Here is a 15,325-nt window from a genome sequence, read left to right on the forward strand (position 1 = left end):
GGCCAATTGACACAACGTACTGAAGTCTAAGTCTGAATAAGTCTCTGGCAAGTTTCCCTGAACTCGGTTCAGATATAGATATATAACAAAAATGCGACGTCTGTTAGGATACATATGTAGAATATACCCAAAGTGGTGAGGGGTATCATATAATCGGCCTAGTCCGAATTTACTACTTTCCTTACTGGTTTTATTTATTTATTTTTTTTCTTAATAAAAATTATTATTTATTAAGAAGCAACAAATTTCCATGACCACCCATAACGATTTCTCTTTTTATGTGTATACGTGTGTGTGTTTGAGTGTATTAAAAATTATTGCCCCTATTGTTTAAATCTAAAAAAAAAATATATTATTTTTAAACATTAAAACAACTAAATTTTGAACATTATTTATTCGTGTCTCCTGTTATGGAGTTGTTTGACCTCGTTATTTGGCCACCAGACATAAATTCACTGCGGACACACACAGACTCACATAGACACACACACACACACATAAATCCACCTTTAAAAAAAATTAAAACTCATAAACATGGCTTTATGAAGACACATTACTGTGGAAAAAAACGGCCAATGTTGAGACTTTTTGTTTTATTGTTTAATTCAATGCACAAAGAAAAATTATACAAAAAAATAAAAATAATTATTATTGTTAATATTTATGGATATCTTCATCATCCAACACTACTACGGTGGTAGACAATTACTATTTATGAAGTTAATAATATTTTTTTCCTATTTTACACAAAAACGTTGTTAACGTTACCACTCAAGTCAGTAGCCGCCAACCACTTTATCGGGGCATGGTTTGGAAATTAGTAATATTTTAATATCATTAACACTTTTTTGTCATTCCTTCATAACTTTTTGTTTGTTTGTTCATGTTTATTTATTTGATAATAACGAAGAAATAAAAATCACTTCACATCACTGATGTAGATGTTGTCACGTAATGTTTTTTTTTTTTTTTGTGAATATTGAATATCATAATTTGCATTAGTAGTTGTGTATACGTCTACAGTATACAGTATATTAACATAATTTTAATATTCATATATATTTATGAGTTGGCTTTGAAAGGGAAGTTATAAAGATGTTTATTTAATTTTGGCTATAAATATTTACATGTAAATCGATAGAAACAAAAATAATGTGGAACCTCTCAAAAAACATTTTTAAAAAATCTACGCCTTTTTCAGTACCTCAAAAATTATTTTTAAAAAATCCACGACTTTTTCAGTACCTCAAAAAAATATTTTTAAAAAATCCACGACTTTTTCAGTACCTCAAAAAATATTTTTAAAAAATCCACGCCTTTTTCAGTACCTCAAAAAATATTTTTAAAAAAATCCACGACTTTTTCAGTACCTCAAAAAATATTTTTAAAAAATCCACGCCTTTTTCAGTATCTCAAAAAATATTTTTAAAAAATCCACGCCTTTTTCAGTATCTCAAAAAATATTTTTAAAAAAATCCACGCCTTTTTCAGTATCTCAAAAAATATTTTTAAAAAATCCACGCCATTTTCAGTATCTCAAAAAATATTTTTAAAAAATCCACGCCTTTTTCAGTATCTCAAAAAATATTTTTAAAAAATCCACGCCTTTTTCAATACCTCAAAAAATATTTTTAAAAAGTACACGCCTTTTTCAGTATCTCAAAAATATTTTTAAAAAATCCACGGCTTCAAAAAATATTTAAAAAAAAAATATCTTTTAAAAAATCCACGCCTTTTTCAGTATCTCAAAAAATATTTTTAAAAAATTCACCCCTTTTCAGTACCTCAAAAAATATTTTTAAAAAATCTACGCCTTCTTTAGTACCTCAAAAAAATATTTTTAAAAAAATCTACGCCTTCTTCAGTACCTCAAAAAAATATTTTTTAAAAAATTAACGCCTTTTTCAGTACCTCAAAAAATGTTTTTAAAAAATCCACGCTTTTTTCAGTACCTAAAAGTACCCAAAAAATATTTTTAAAAAACCCACGCATCCTTAGATTCCCTCAGAGTCCTTAGAGTCCCTCAAATTTTTTTAAAAGCCACGCCTTATATGGAAACTATATTTATTTATATTTTTGAAATTTTTTTACCACCCCTCGTTTTATTAATGTGTGTGCAATATTTCACCCTTGGATTATTATCATAATCATTCATTTACACGTGCTTTTTATTAACAATTTAAAATGATAAGAATTTATGTATATTTGTATATGTATATACCAGACGCCTAAACTATAATCTAGAAATGCTAGAATTAACCTTGCTTGGCTGCTGCCGCCTTTATAGGGTGGGATGGCTGTTACGTATTTCGTTTAGAAATAATATGTAGAGGAGGGGGCGGGCTCGACATCACAACTACGTCACACAACTTAGAATGAGATTTCAGTAAAATTTTTATAACAGCATCATATGCTAATCATAAATTATTATTATATATAATATTACAAATGATGTATAACACATTAACATATTTAAAATTAAATAATTTTTCTGGTTATGTTCTGATAAGAAAGGCATCTTGGCAACATAAAAAAAACTTGCTGATAAAATAAAACCTGTCACTGGGTGGGAATTATTACAAAATGTCAATGAACTTTTTAACTTAAAAACCAAAAACGATACTATATTTAAAATCAATATAAACAATTAGCAAATGTTATTTTTAGAAACAGATAAAAACAAATTTGATCGTTTTTAAATTCTAAACAAAAAAAAAACTATCATTAAATGAGCTCATCATCCGTTCGGCTATAAACAAAAAATTAAAATTAAAAACGTAAAAACAAACAAAAACAATTACTAAAATGTCCGTAATGATTCACTATTATTATTTATTTTTTAATCTATCTAAAAATAGTTTTGTTTACCCAAAACATCTGTTATTTGCAAAATATTATTGAATATTGACATTGATCCATAGGTTAATGACGAAGTATTGAAATAACCTCAAATCAAAAATCTGACAAAGTGTGGGCAGGTCAAATGACCAGCTTTCAGGTTAATAAGCAACAAAAATTAAGATGGAATTTTTGTTCTGAAATTTAAGAGATATCTGAAGTTCAAGGGAGCACAATGACAGTTTATTATTATTTTTTTTATTATTTTATTATTGTTAAAATATCAACTGCAAATAAAAAATGTGCTATAAAGAAAGGGATTTATTTTTAATCTTATCACTTGCCAAGACATTAAAAAAAGTAAAAACTAAATACAAAATAAATAAGGAAGTAAATAGCTGGGTGGCTCTGTGTGTACTTAAACTGAAAGTAATAAAAAAATGTGTAAAAAGTAAATAGTAAAAGCATTTTTATAAAAATACTTCCGTATTGCTATATTTTCAAGAATATTTGCTTGGAATTTTTTTGAAATATTATTTTTAGGCTTTATAAAAGATTGGGGATATTTTAAAAATATTTTTTGAAGACATTAAAGGAGGCGTTGATTTTTTAGGAATATTTTTTTTACGTCATTAAGAAGACGTGGATTTTTTAAAAATATTGTTGGAGGGACTCTAAAGTGTCGTGGATTTTTTAAGAATATTTTTTTCCAACACCATAGCAGAGACGTGGACTTAAAAAAGCAACACCATATCAGAGGCTTAGATTTTTATACCCTACACAACTATGCTGTCAGGGTATTATAGCATTGTGCAGCCCCAAAAGTTTGTAACGCCGCGAAATATTGGTCCTAGACTCACCTTTAAGTATACCGATCGTCATATCTCGACTAGCTGAGTCGATCTAGACATGTGTGTCCGTCTATCCATTATAATTTGTAAACACGATGCAGGCCACAGTTATGGACCAATTACATGTAGGATGGGTTCTGGCCAATGAAACCCCTATTGTTTTTGGTAAAGATCGGATCGGCCAAAGAATAAACATGCCTGTTTTCATAAAGATCGGCCAATATTTGGCGGGTCAAATGGTCCCTGACTTTTGTGTGAAAAATTACAAAATTGTTATTCTTTAGCGTATATATTTACCCCTGAAGGATATAGACCCGAGAAGTTGTTGGTATATACAAGAGGAGTGGTTGACCTTTAAGGAAACCAACAACCCCCCCCCCCCCCCCCCCATTCACGATTTTATTTTTTCAAGATTTTCAATGGGCTGGGAAATCAATACCACTGCTTTTAAGGTTTGTAACTTTGCACATATATATTTGAAGATATAAGAGAGAAAAAAAAATAATTTACAAAAAAAATTGTTATTGTTTTGTTGTCGTTTTTTGTAATTAAAGAAAAGTCCTTATTTTTGATGGCGGACATGATAACTCCTCACTGGAACATCGGAATCCGAAAATTCAAACGGTATTATAAAGAGTACATGTCTGGCTCTCGTATAAACTAGGATTATTGACTTCGCTCTAAAATTAACAAAATGGCGGACCTTTGAAAAAATATTTTTAGAAAATCGCCGATTTTTGACCAAAAACCAAGTTAAAAAATAAGGAAGATCTTCACCGACAGGCTTTATCCTAGTTCATACGATAGCTATACACTCACAGAGAAACGTGTAAAAATTTGGAATCGATTGGGTCATTCGTTTTTGAGTTTTCATGCCCGCCATTCGCAAAAAAATGTTTAGAGAAAAACTCGTTTAAATTTTGAGAAACCCTTCAGCCGTCACTTGATGCTGACACAATAAATCGGCTATATCTTTAAGAGTTGTTGAGATTTTTATTTGAAATTTTGTAGGGACATTCTTTAATTAGTATAGATTCCAATTATATCAACAACATTTTTGACCCCGAGAATGGGGGGGTCCCCTTAATGATAGTTTTTTTATTATTTAGAATTTAAAACGAGCAAATTGTTGTTGTTGTGGGATTTGATTTTTTTCTGTTACTGTTTCTAAATTTAAAATTTGTTAATTGTTTATATTTTAATATAAATATAGTATCGTTTTTGTTTTTGTTCAAGTTAAAAAGTTCATTGACATTTTGTAAAATTTTCTGAAGATAATTCAGTACCGTTTTTTTTTTTTTATTTTTTTATGTTTGCAAGCATCACATTTTTTATCAGAAGACAATAAGAACAAAATATTTAATTTTTTTTAAATATGTTAATATGTTACACATTATCTGTAATATTATATAGTCTGAGAATTTAAATAACAATTTTAATATAAACTAATTTATGATTAGCACATGGTGTATTCTAAAAAAAAAAAAACTATAGAAAAAAAATCTCATGCTAAGTTTGTGTGACGTAGTAGAGATTTTACGATTCTATCGGAAATACGTAACACCTCTCTCCATAATGGCTCGGCAGCAGCCCAACAAGGTTAATTCTAGTATTTCTAGATTATAGCTGGGGCGTCTGGTATTATACACATACAAATATACATAAATTCTTATCATTTTAATTTCTTAATAAAAAGCACGTGTAAATGAATAATTATGATAATAATCCAAGGGTGAAATATTACACACACATTAATAGAACGAGGGGAGGTAGTGAAAAAAAAAAACAAATCTTATACAAATACAGGTATATGAGTATAATAATAACATTAAAAAAAAATCGAAGCAGATGAAAAAAATAAATTATAAAAAAAAATAAAATTTTTTTGAGGTCGCAAAAAATGCGTGGATTTTTTTTAATATTTTTTTAAGCTATTTAAAAGGCTTGGATTCTTTTTAAAAAATGTAGGCCAATAAAAAGGCGTGTATTTTAATATCCTACACAACTATGTTGTCAGGGTACTATAGCTTTGTGCAGCCCCAAAAGTTTATTACGCAGCTAAATATTGGTCCTAGACCCACCTTTAAGTATACCGATCGACATATCTTGACTAGCTGATTCGATATAGACATGTGTGTCCGTTCCGTCCGTCCATCTGTCCATTATAATTTGTAAACACGATACAGGACACAGTTTTGGACGAATCTTCACGAAATTTTGCATGTAGGATGGGTTCGGCCCAGTGAAGACCCCTATTGTTTTTGGTAATGATCGTTTAATATTTAGGGGATGAAATGGACCAAAACTTGTTTGATTTTCTGGTCGCTCCAGAGGTCGAAATTATGGCCCAAGCTTCGCGAATTTTTACATGGAGAAGGGGATCGTGCCAAAGAATAAGCATGCCTGTTTTGATAAAGATCGGTCAATATTTAGGGAGTCAAACCCTGACTTTTGAGTGAAAAATTACAAAATTTGTATTCTATAGCGTATATATTTACTCCTGAAGGACATAGACCCGAGAAGTTGATAGCATATCCAAGAGGAGTGGTTGACCATTAAATTGATACCAATTATATTGTCGTATGTACGGGAATTACACTTAAATATTTGCAGGTGTTTATGTAGTCATATATTACTAAGTAACCCATTACCATATTAGAGGCCGAAAATATAGCGCTAATTACTTTTAATTTTTCCATGAGAATACAGGTATGGTCACGCCTATAATTTGCGATGATGGTCAGATTATAATATTGGAATGAAGTGGACCGAAAACGTAATTTTTTTGTGTTTTTTGAGTCGATGCCAATAATAGGCCGAACATCACAACACAACCCACAATGAAGGAAATCTGGACAATTAATTAGAAGGGCTGTACTGAATATGAATAGTAATATTCGGAAAATATTTCAGGGTAAGGAACAGGTTCTGTTGACCTCTAATCGGACTAGACTGAGCAAATATCACGAAATATTGCCCAGGCTCGGAATAAACATCCGCAGCAATTTAGAGTCCCATGTAAGTTGTGTAGGGTATCGTATGATCGGCCCCGTCCGACTATACTGCTCTGCTCACTGGTTTAAAAATATTTTTTGGGGTCAATAAAAGTCATGTTTTTTTAAAAATAGTTTTTAGATACTGAAGAAGGATTGACTATTTTTTGAGGTCTTTGAAAGAGGCATGGATTTTAAAAAAAATATTTTTTATTTTTTTAAATATCTAAAAACTAATTTTAAAAATCTGGGACTTCTTTAGCCTCCACAAAAAAGAAAAATTTAGCAATCCACGCCTTTAAAAAAAAGAAATATTTAACAATCCACGACTCCGCTATTGTATTAAAAAAATATTTTTTAAAATCCACGCCTTTGTATAGCCCACTAACAAATATTTTAAAACCCCACGCCTCTGAATAACACCTTAAAATATATTTTTCGAAGATCGATGCCCTTTTTCAGTACCCAAAAAAAAAAAAAATATTCAAAAAAACCACACCTTTGTATAGAATATTAAAAAAATATTTTTAAAACACTTTTGTATAAATCCACACTCTTTTAGGTATTCAGAAAGAATAAACGCCTTTGCCACTGCTCTATAAAAAAATCCTCGTTTTTTTATAGTCCTTTAACAATATTTTAAAAAATTCTATAATATTCGAAAAAATCCACGCTGAAAAAATGTTTTTAAAAACTCAAAGCTTATATAGGCCCCAATTTTTTTTTTTTTTTTTTTTTTGAATATGTCTTTAAAATTTCTTTTAAAAAATGAAAACTTTTGTCAGCACCCCAAAAAAAAATTAAATCCAGGCCTTTGTTTGTACCCAAAAAATATTTTTTTATAAATCCATACCTTGTAAAGTCCCATAATTTTGTTATAAAATGTTTGGTGGCGTGCCCCTAACCAATTTATCCCAACCCCTTTAATTTATTGTTGTTGTTATCTTAACCTTGCCTATAATTTATTTATAGTGTTGTTGTTTTTATTTGACTGATTGAAAATTGTTCGTACGCATTATAGCGGATAATTTGCAATTACATTAAATTGCCTGGGCTGTTGTTGTTGTCGTTGCTGTTCTGAGTGGCTGTTGATTTAAATCAAATCATGGCCCGCCACAAAAAACAAAAACAACCACAGGAAAAAAATAGAATTTCCTATATAATATTAAAATAGTAGTTGTCTGATTATATGGTTTATTCAACCTTTCAATTTGCCATTTAAATTTCATTGCATCTCACAACAGGTTTTTGCATTATTAGTTTGCATTTTTTATTATTTTTATTTTTTCGAAATTTAATTTAATTAAATTTCCTTATTGTAAACAAGCGTTTTAGTTAACTGATAACAATAGAATTTTGCAAACTATTAAATATATTAGTTTTATTTTTATTTTCAAATTTTTAATTTTGGTAATAACAAAATTAAACACCCTTTTGTGTGTGTGCAAACAATTCTAAACCCATCAAATATAAAAGCGAAATAAATTATTTTATTTTTTTGTTATTGTTGCTGTTTGTTTGCCTGCTTCATTATTTAGTTTTCTCTTGTTCTTCTTCGTCGTCTATTTGGCTTTATGACAAATGTTATTTTTTCTAAGCACGTGATAAAAATTTGTAATTATTTTCAATAATTTATTTTGGTTATTTTTTTTTAATTTTCAATCTTTGATCTTTATCAGTTTAAATTTGTTTTTGGCAAAATTTATAATTTAATTTGGGGTTAGGTTTTGAAGAACAAGTTTTTTAATTGGTTCTAATCTGATTGGATGACACTTCGGATTCATTGGACAAATACAAAAAAATTGATTTAAGGACATTAAAAATATGAAAAAATCAAATATGGAAGTTATAATTTGTTGCAAAAAATATTAAATAAATACTCCGAAAATATTAGAAAATTCTGAAAAAATTATAATTTTTTTCCAATTCCCAAATAATTGAAAAAATTGAAGTTTATTGACACATGTTTTATTTGATCAACACTGAAGGACGCTTTTGGTTTTGAATTTTCTTGTTTGGGTGTGTGTTTGAGTCTTCTTTATTATATTTTTGGTTTTCTTAACTCTTCTTGTCATTTATTGATTTATTTTTTGTTCGTTCGTTCGTTTCTTTTTGTTTGTTTAATTTTTGTTTTGTACAATTATTGTTCCATGGAAAACGTGTGTGGCTTATTTAATTACCACGGCGACAACGACGACAAACAAAAGACAAAATGTGTGGCCACTTTTTTTTGTCGCTTCGAAGCTTGTCTTTTTTTATTGGTTAAGAGGAACCTCCTCTCTTGGTCAAAAAAATCGGCTATAACAGCTAAAAAGTAGTTCCAAAAAAGTGACACAAAAACAGAAACAAGAATAAAAGCTTTTGCGTGATTAGAATTATTAAGTAAGGGGATGAACATCGAGAGGAAAACGTGGTACAAAATCCACGTCTTCTATAGAACCCCAAAAAATATATTTTAAAACCAGTAAGGAAAGTAGCAAAGTTGGACTGGGCCGACTATATGATACCCTTCACCACTTTGGGTATATTCTACATATATATCCTAACAGACGTCGCGTTTTTCTTATATATCTGAACCGGTTTCAGGGAAACTTGCCATATACTAATTTATATTACTTCAGTACGTTCTGTCAATCGGCCTAGCTATCACGAAGCTTAGCAACATCATTTTATAGCCTAGACAGACGACAGCCCTAATTTGCATTAACAGCCTTAATTCAAATGAACTTGTACATTATCCTCATTTTTATGTGTTGTTAATGCACAAAATCAAACTGAATTTATACTGAATTAGGCAATTTCAATATGGCAATGCTGTCGAAAATTGTTTCTTGTCAAATTTATGTATATTTATGAAAATAAAAATAAGAAATGAAGGTAAATTTCAACCATTTAAATTGGGAGCTGTTTTGCTAAGATCATAATTGCTATTCCTCCTTTATGTCATGTATTTATTTCCCAAAGATGTAATCCCGAAATATATCGAAACAAATGTAAAAAATTTTCATCATACACACAGACAAACAATTGTTTTGAACCAAAAAACTGTTTCGTAAATGCAGAAACTCTCGTCTGTCAGGGGTAAATATTAATTCAAATTAAGAAATTTTTAATGCAAATTAAGGCTGTCGTCTGTCTATGGTATTAGACTTAATTCAGTAGCATATACCAAAATTCATGCAAATCGAAAGATATATAGGGACTTTGGTGCACCAATTACACAAAATCTGACCAAAATATATATGTGGGAGCCATATCTAAATCTGAACCGATTTTCACGAAACTTTGCAAAAATTCGTGCAAATCGAATGATTTTGAGGGACTTTGGTGCACCATTTACCCAAAATCGGGCGAAACTATATATGGGAGCTATATCTAAATCTGAACCGATTTTCAGGAAACTTAGCACACGTCATTCTAGACTCCATTCAGTACGCTATGCCAAAATTCGTGCAAATTGTATGATTTCAGGGACTTTGGTGCACCAATTACATAAAATCGGACGAAAATATATATGGCAGCTATATCTAAATCTGAACCGAATTTCACGAAACTTAGCTCACGTCATTCTAGACCTTATGAATTACGCTGTGCCAAAATTCGTGCAAATCGAAAGATATATAGGGTCTTTGGTGCACCATTTACCTTAAATCGGACGAAAATATATATGGGAGCTATATCTAAATCTGAACCGATTTTTCCCAATTTCAATAGGGTTCGTCCTTGGGCCAAATAAGTGACCTATTCCAAATTTCATCAAATTCGAATCATAAATGCGACCTGTACTTTGTTTACAATTTAACATCAACAGACGGACGGACGGACATACATAGTTCGACTCAGAAAGTGATTCTATATATATTCTCAAAAAGAACCATGGGTCTATCTCGATTCCTTTCGCCTGTTACAAACATATGCACAAATATATAATACCCTGTACCACAGTGTGGTGAAGGATGTAAAAATCCACGCCTTCTTCGGTAACTCAAAAAACTACGTTCAAAAATCCAAGCCTTCTTTAGAATTTCAAAAAAATATTTCTTAAAAATCTGCTGCTTTGTTAGACTTTAAAAAATCGGTTAAAAAATTATTTTCCATTTTTTCAATTGTTACTAATTTCCGTTTTTTTCCTCTCTCCCCGTCTCCCTTTCCAGACTCTATGATTGCATCTCGTCATAATCCAGCCCATCGTAACAGCACATCAAGTGAGGCAGCCGGCAGTGATGATCTGAATACGAGTTCCAGTAATGAAGACCTTAGCTCAGCCTATATTGTGCAGAATAAGGCGGCGAATAAGAAGTCATCGAAATCACGTCAAAAGCGACAACAGAAACGTAAACAAAACAACAATAACAACAGCGGCAACAACAACAGCAATGGTGGTAATACAACAAATACCAATCACAACAACCACAACAAATCGGGAGATTTGTTACAGCCCATGGACATTGATGAGGAGTACAAGGAGAATCACAAACCCAACAACAAATCGGCGAACCACAGCAACAACAACACATCTGCAGCTATTAATTTACGTAAACAATGCACAAAAGCTGCGGCTTTGAAAGCTGTACTGAATAACAGTAAACTGAGTAAATTGGGAGCGGGAGTGAATGCCCTGACCACATCTCCCTCGAACTCTTCGGTATGCAGTTCATTGTCTTCGGCATCATCGACCACTTCAATTTCCTCATCATCTCTGTCATCATCGGCCTCAAGTTCGCCGGCTCACTCGGTAAACTCCTCACCGACCGCCTCGCCCACAGCCAGCAAACGTAATGCGGAACATTTGAAAAAGGTGGCTGCGGCCTTGGCCCCACCTCTGAGGCAATTTGTGAAGTTGAATTTAACCGAATCGGAATTGGTGCAGCAAATGCGCCGTTATGTCATAGATCCTAGCTTGCTAAGGGTCTACGGATTCCCAGTGGAGTCCGTGCACCATGAGGGTTGTATCGAGATCTATAAATGTCTGCCCAAACATTTGGCCGAAGAGGCCGTGACCAAGGATAATCAAAGGCATCATCGCCACTTCTATGGACGCAAAAAGTCCAGCAGTGTCATCAATTCCTATGATGGCCTATCGAGTTCCCAGCAATGGTCCAATTCCACAACGGCCATAGATTCGGGCCATGGTTCGGGTGATTCAAGTCCACGTTTTACCGATTCCGATTCCAGTGAAATGGGTGAAGATGATATGACCTGTGGTCTGGATGCTGCCAATCCTCCCGTTATGGCTTTTTATACCCCCGATGGGGTGTATCAAATCTTTTCGGAATATGACAACTCCGTGGAGAAGCAATGTGTCCGCTGTTCGAAAATGTTTGAGGTGAATAGTGAGGGCGAATATTTGACCTTCGAACCGTGTACCTATCATTGGGGCAAGGCGAACAATGTCTATAATGGTAAATGTTACGTGAACATTTATTCCTGCTGTCAGGGTGAGGAGACGAGTGAGGGTTGCAGCCACCACCCCTTGCATGTGTGGAACGGGGCTGTGGTCGGGATCAATGGACCGTATAACGATTTTGTGCACACCAAACCAAGAGCGGAGAAGTTGAAACAAAAACATCCCAAAATCTATGCGATTGATTGTGAAATGTCCTACACAGGGTTGGGATTGGAGGTGACGAAGGTCACCGTGGTCGGCTATGATGGTTCGCTGGTGTATGAACACTTTGTAAGACCCCAGGCGGAAATTATCGATTATAATACCCGTTTTTCGGGTATTACCGAAAAAGATCTCTCACCCGATTCGAATAATTCGATTAAGACCTTTGCCCAGGTTCAACAGGATTTGTTGAAATTATTCGATGCCGATACCATTTTGATAGGCCATGGGTTGGATAATGATTTGAGGGTATTACGTTTGGTGCACAAGACCATTGTTGATACATCGCTGATATTCAGCCATTCAACCGGATATCCTTATCGTCGATCTCTTAAGAATTTAACCAAGTCCTTCCTGAAGCGTGACATTCAATGCAGCGATAGTGGTCACAGTAGTTTTGAGGATTCGAGGGCGTGTTTGGAATTGATGCTGTGGAAGGTACGCAAGGATTTGCGTCACTGGAGTTATCAATGAGAGGAGAAAGAAGGCGAGAGAGATGATGATGATGAAGAGGTGGAGGAGGGGGATACTGAAGAGGAGGATGATGGTGTTGGCATGATCGCAGTACAGCATCGGGTTAATCTCAATAAACAATACCCAGCTGATGCTGAAAATGGTCCTTCGACCTTTAACGAAACCCAACGTTGGGCGCCATTTCCCATGAAATATTGGTATTCCTCCCCCCTGTCGTCGGAATCTTCACCCTCTGTGTACTATTGTGATTGTTTGCGTGTATATACGACAAGTACTATTAATTGTAATAGTAATAATAGTAGCTGTAGTGGTATTAGTATTAGTAATAGTCTCTATACGACGACATTGAATAGCGATACTAGATGTACTAGTAGTAGTGGTAGGGTCGTCTATGCGACGACGACATATTTTACTGTAAATAGTAGCTGTGTGATGTCGACGATGATGATGACGACGCGTGAATGTTTTTATTATCGTAGCCTATAAGTGTGTGAGTGAGAGAGTGAGTGTCTGACAGTGTATATGTGTGATTGAGAATGTATGAGTGTTAATATATTTTTACAATGTTTGTATGAATGTCTGAGTGTTTTATATATCTTTATACATATTTTTTTATTAATAATAATTTTTCTTCTGGATTTTTTCCTTCTATTTTTCATCTTACTTTTATTCTCCCTCCTCTCCCCATTTTTTTCAACAACAAAAAAATCATTTATTTCCCCCCTACTCTTGTTTCGTATGCAAAACACACACACACATAAGTCAACACTTATTGTTGTTGTTGATACAAAAAAATTGACTGAAAATTGTAGTTTTTAATCGACATTTTTAGTAGAATTAAGTTAACAAAAAATATTAAAGAAAATAAAACAACAAAAAATAAAAATTAGAAAAAAATAAAAATAAAAACACCGACCAGCTGCTGCTGGGCTGGGCTGTTCGCATTAGCTCCTAAGTTATACCTATTTATTATAAAGTATTTTTTTCTGTTAAGTTTTTTTATTTCGAATATCATTGATTTTTTTATTATTATTTCACACACACACACACCAACCCTATCAAAACAAAAAAAATACATCAACAAATCTTTTGTTTGTTAAACCAATTTATTAATTACAAAAAACAAAACGATAAAAATAAAGTTAACAAATTTTTTTAGTTAAAACAAAAAACAAACCTCTTTTTATTATTTTGGTGGGAATTATCAGATTGGGAAATTGAAAAATAATAAAAAATTGGGTTACATACTCCCCCACACAAAATAATTTTGTAAAAATATTTTTTGAGGGTTCCTAAAGAAGTCGTGGATTTTTTTAAAATATTTCTTGAGGGTTCCTAAAGAAGGCGTGGATTTTTTTTTAATATTTTCTGAGGGTTCCTAAAGAAGGCGTGGAATTTTTTCAAATATTTTTTGAGGGTTCCTAAAGAAGGCGTGGAATTTTTCAAATATTTTTTGAGGGTTCCTAAAGAAGGCGTGGATTTTTTTAAAATATTTTTTGAGGGTTCCTAAAAAGAAGGCGTGGATTTTTTTCAAATATTTTTTGATGGTTCCTAAAGAAGGAGTGGATTTTTTTTCAAATATTTTTTGAGGTTTCCTAAAGAAGGCGTGGAATTTTTTTTTAATATTTTTTGAGGGTTCCTAAAGAAGGTGTGGAATTTTTTTCAAATATTTCTTGAGGGTTCCCAAAGAAGGCGTGAATTTTTTTTAAATATTTTTTGAGGGTTCCTAAAGAAGGCGTGGAATCTTTTCAAATATTTTTTGAGGGTTCCTAAGGAAGGCGTGGAATTTTTTCAAATATTTTTTGAGGGTTCCTAAAGAAGGCGTCGCTTTTTTTATTAGTTTTTGAGGGTTCTAACGAAGGCGTGGATTTTTTAAAATATTTTTTAAGGCGTGGATTTATTTTAAATATTTTTTGAGGGTTCCTAAAGAAGGCGTAGATTTTTTTAAATATTTTTTGAGGGTTCCTAAAGAAGGCGTGGAATTTTTTTTAATATTTTTTGAGGGTTCCTAAAGAAGGCGTGGCATTTTTTCAAATAGTTTTTGAGGGTTCCTAAAGAAGGCGTGGAATTTTTTTTATATTTTTGGAGGTTTCCTAAAGAAGGCGTGGAATTTTTTAAAATAGTTTTTAAGGGTTCCTAAAGAACGCGTGGAATTTTTTTTTAATATTTTTTGAGGCTTCCTAAAGAAGGCGTGGATTTTTTTAAATATTTTTGAGGGTTCCTAAAGAAGGTGTGAATTTTTTTATATTTTTTGAGGGTTCCTAAAGAAGGCGTGGAATTTGTCAAATATTTTTTGAGGGTTCCTAAAGAAGGCGTGGAATTTGTCAAATATTTTTTTAGTGTTCCTAAAGAAGGCGTGGATTTTTTTTTAATATTTTTGAGGGTTCCTAAAGAAGGCGCGGATATTTTTAATATTTTTTGAGGGTTCCTAAAGAAGGCATGGAATTTTTTTAAATATTTTTTAATGGTTCTTAGAGAAGGCGTGGAATTTGTCAAATATTTTTTGAGGGTTTTTGAAAATTTTGAGGCTCTATAGAAGGCGTGGATTTAAAAAAGTTTTG

General features: G+C 32.3%; 1 protein-coding gene across 1 annotated transcript in view; it reads left to right on the top strand.

The window, feature by feature from the left end:
- Positions 1 to 12,764, top strand: part of LOC133321438 (uncharacterized) — a gene marked incomplete at its 5' end in the record, with an annotated part of 29,673 nt that extends 16,909 nt beyond the window's left edge. Inside the window, 2 exons of the mRNA XM_061530525.1 lie at positions 10,837 to 11,061; positions 11,110 to 12,764. Of these exons, the coding sequence (XP_061386509.1) occupies positions 10,837 to 11,061; positions 11,110 to 12,764 (1,880 nt within the window). The remainder of the gene's footprint in view (positions 1 to 10,836; positions 11,062 to 11,109) is intronic.
- Between the last annotated feature and the right edge of the window lie 2,561 nt (positions 12,765 to 15,325).

This window comes from Musca vetustissima, unplaced genomic scaffold (genome assembly GCF_032173495.1).
Source record: "Musca vetustissima isolate MV318-11 ecotype Yass unplaced genomic scaffold, APGP_CSIRO_Mvet_v1 utg12144, whole genome shotgun sequence".
Classification (NCBI taxonomy): Eukaryota; Metazoa; Arthropoda; class Insecta; order Diptera; family Muscidae; genus Musca; species Musca vetustissima.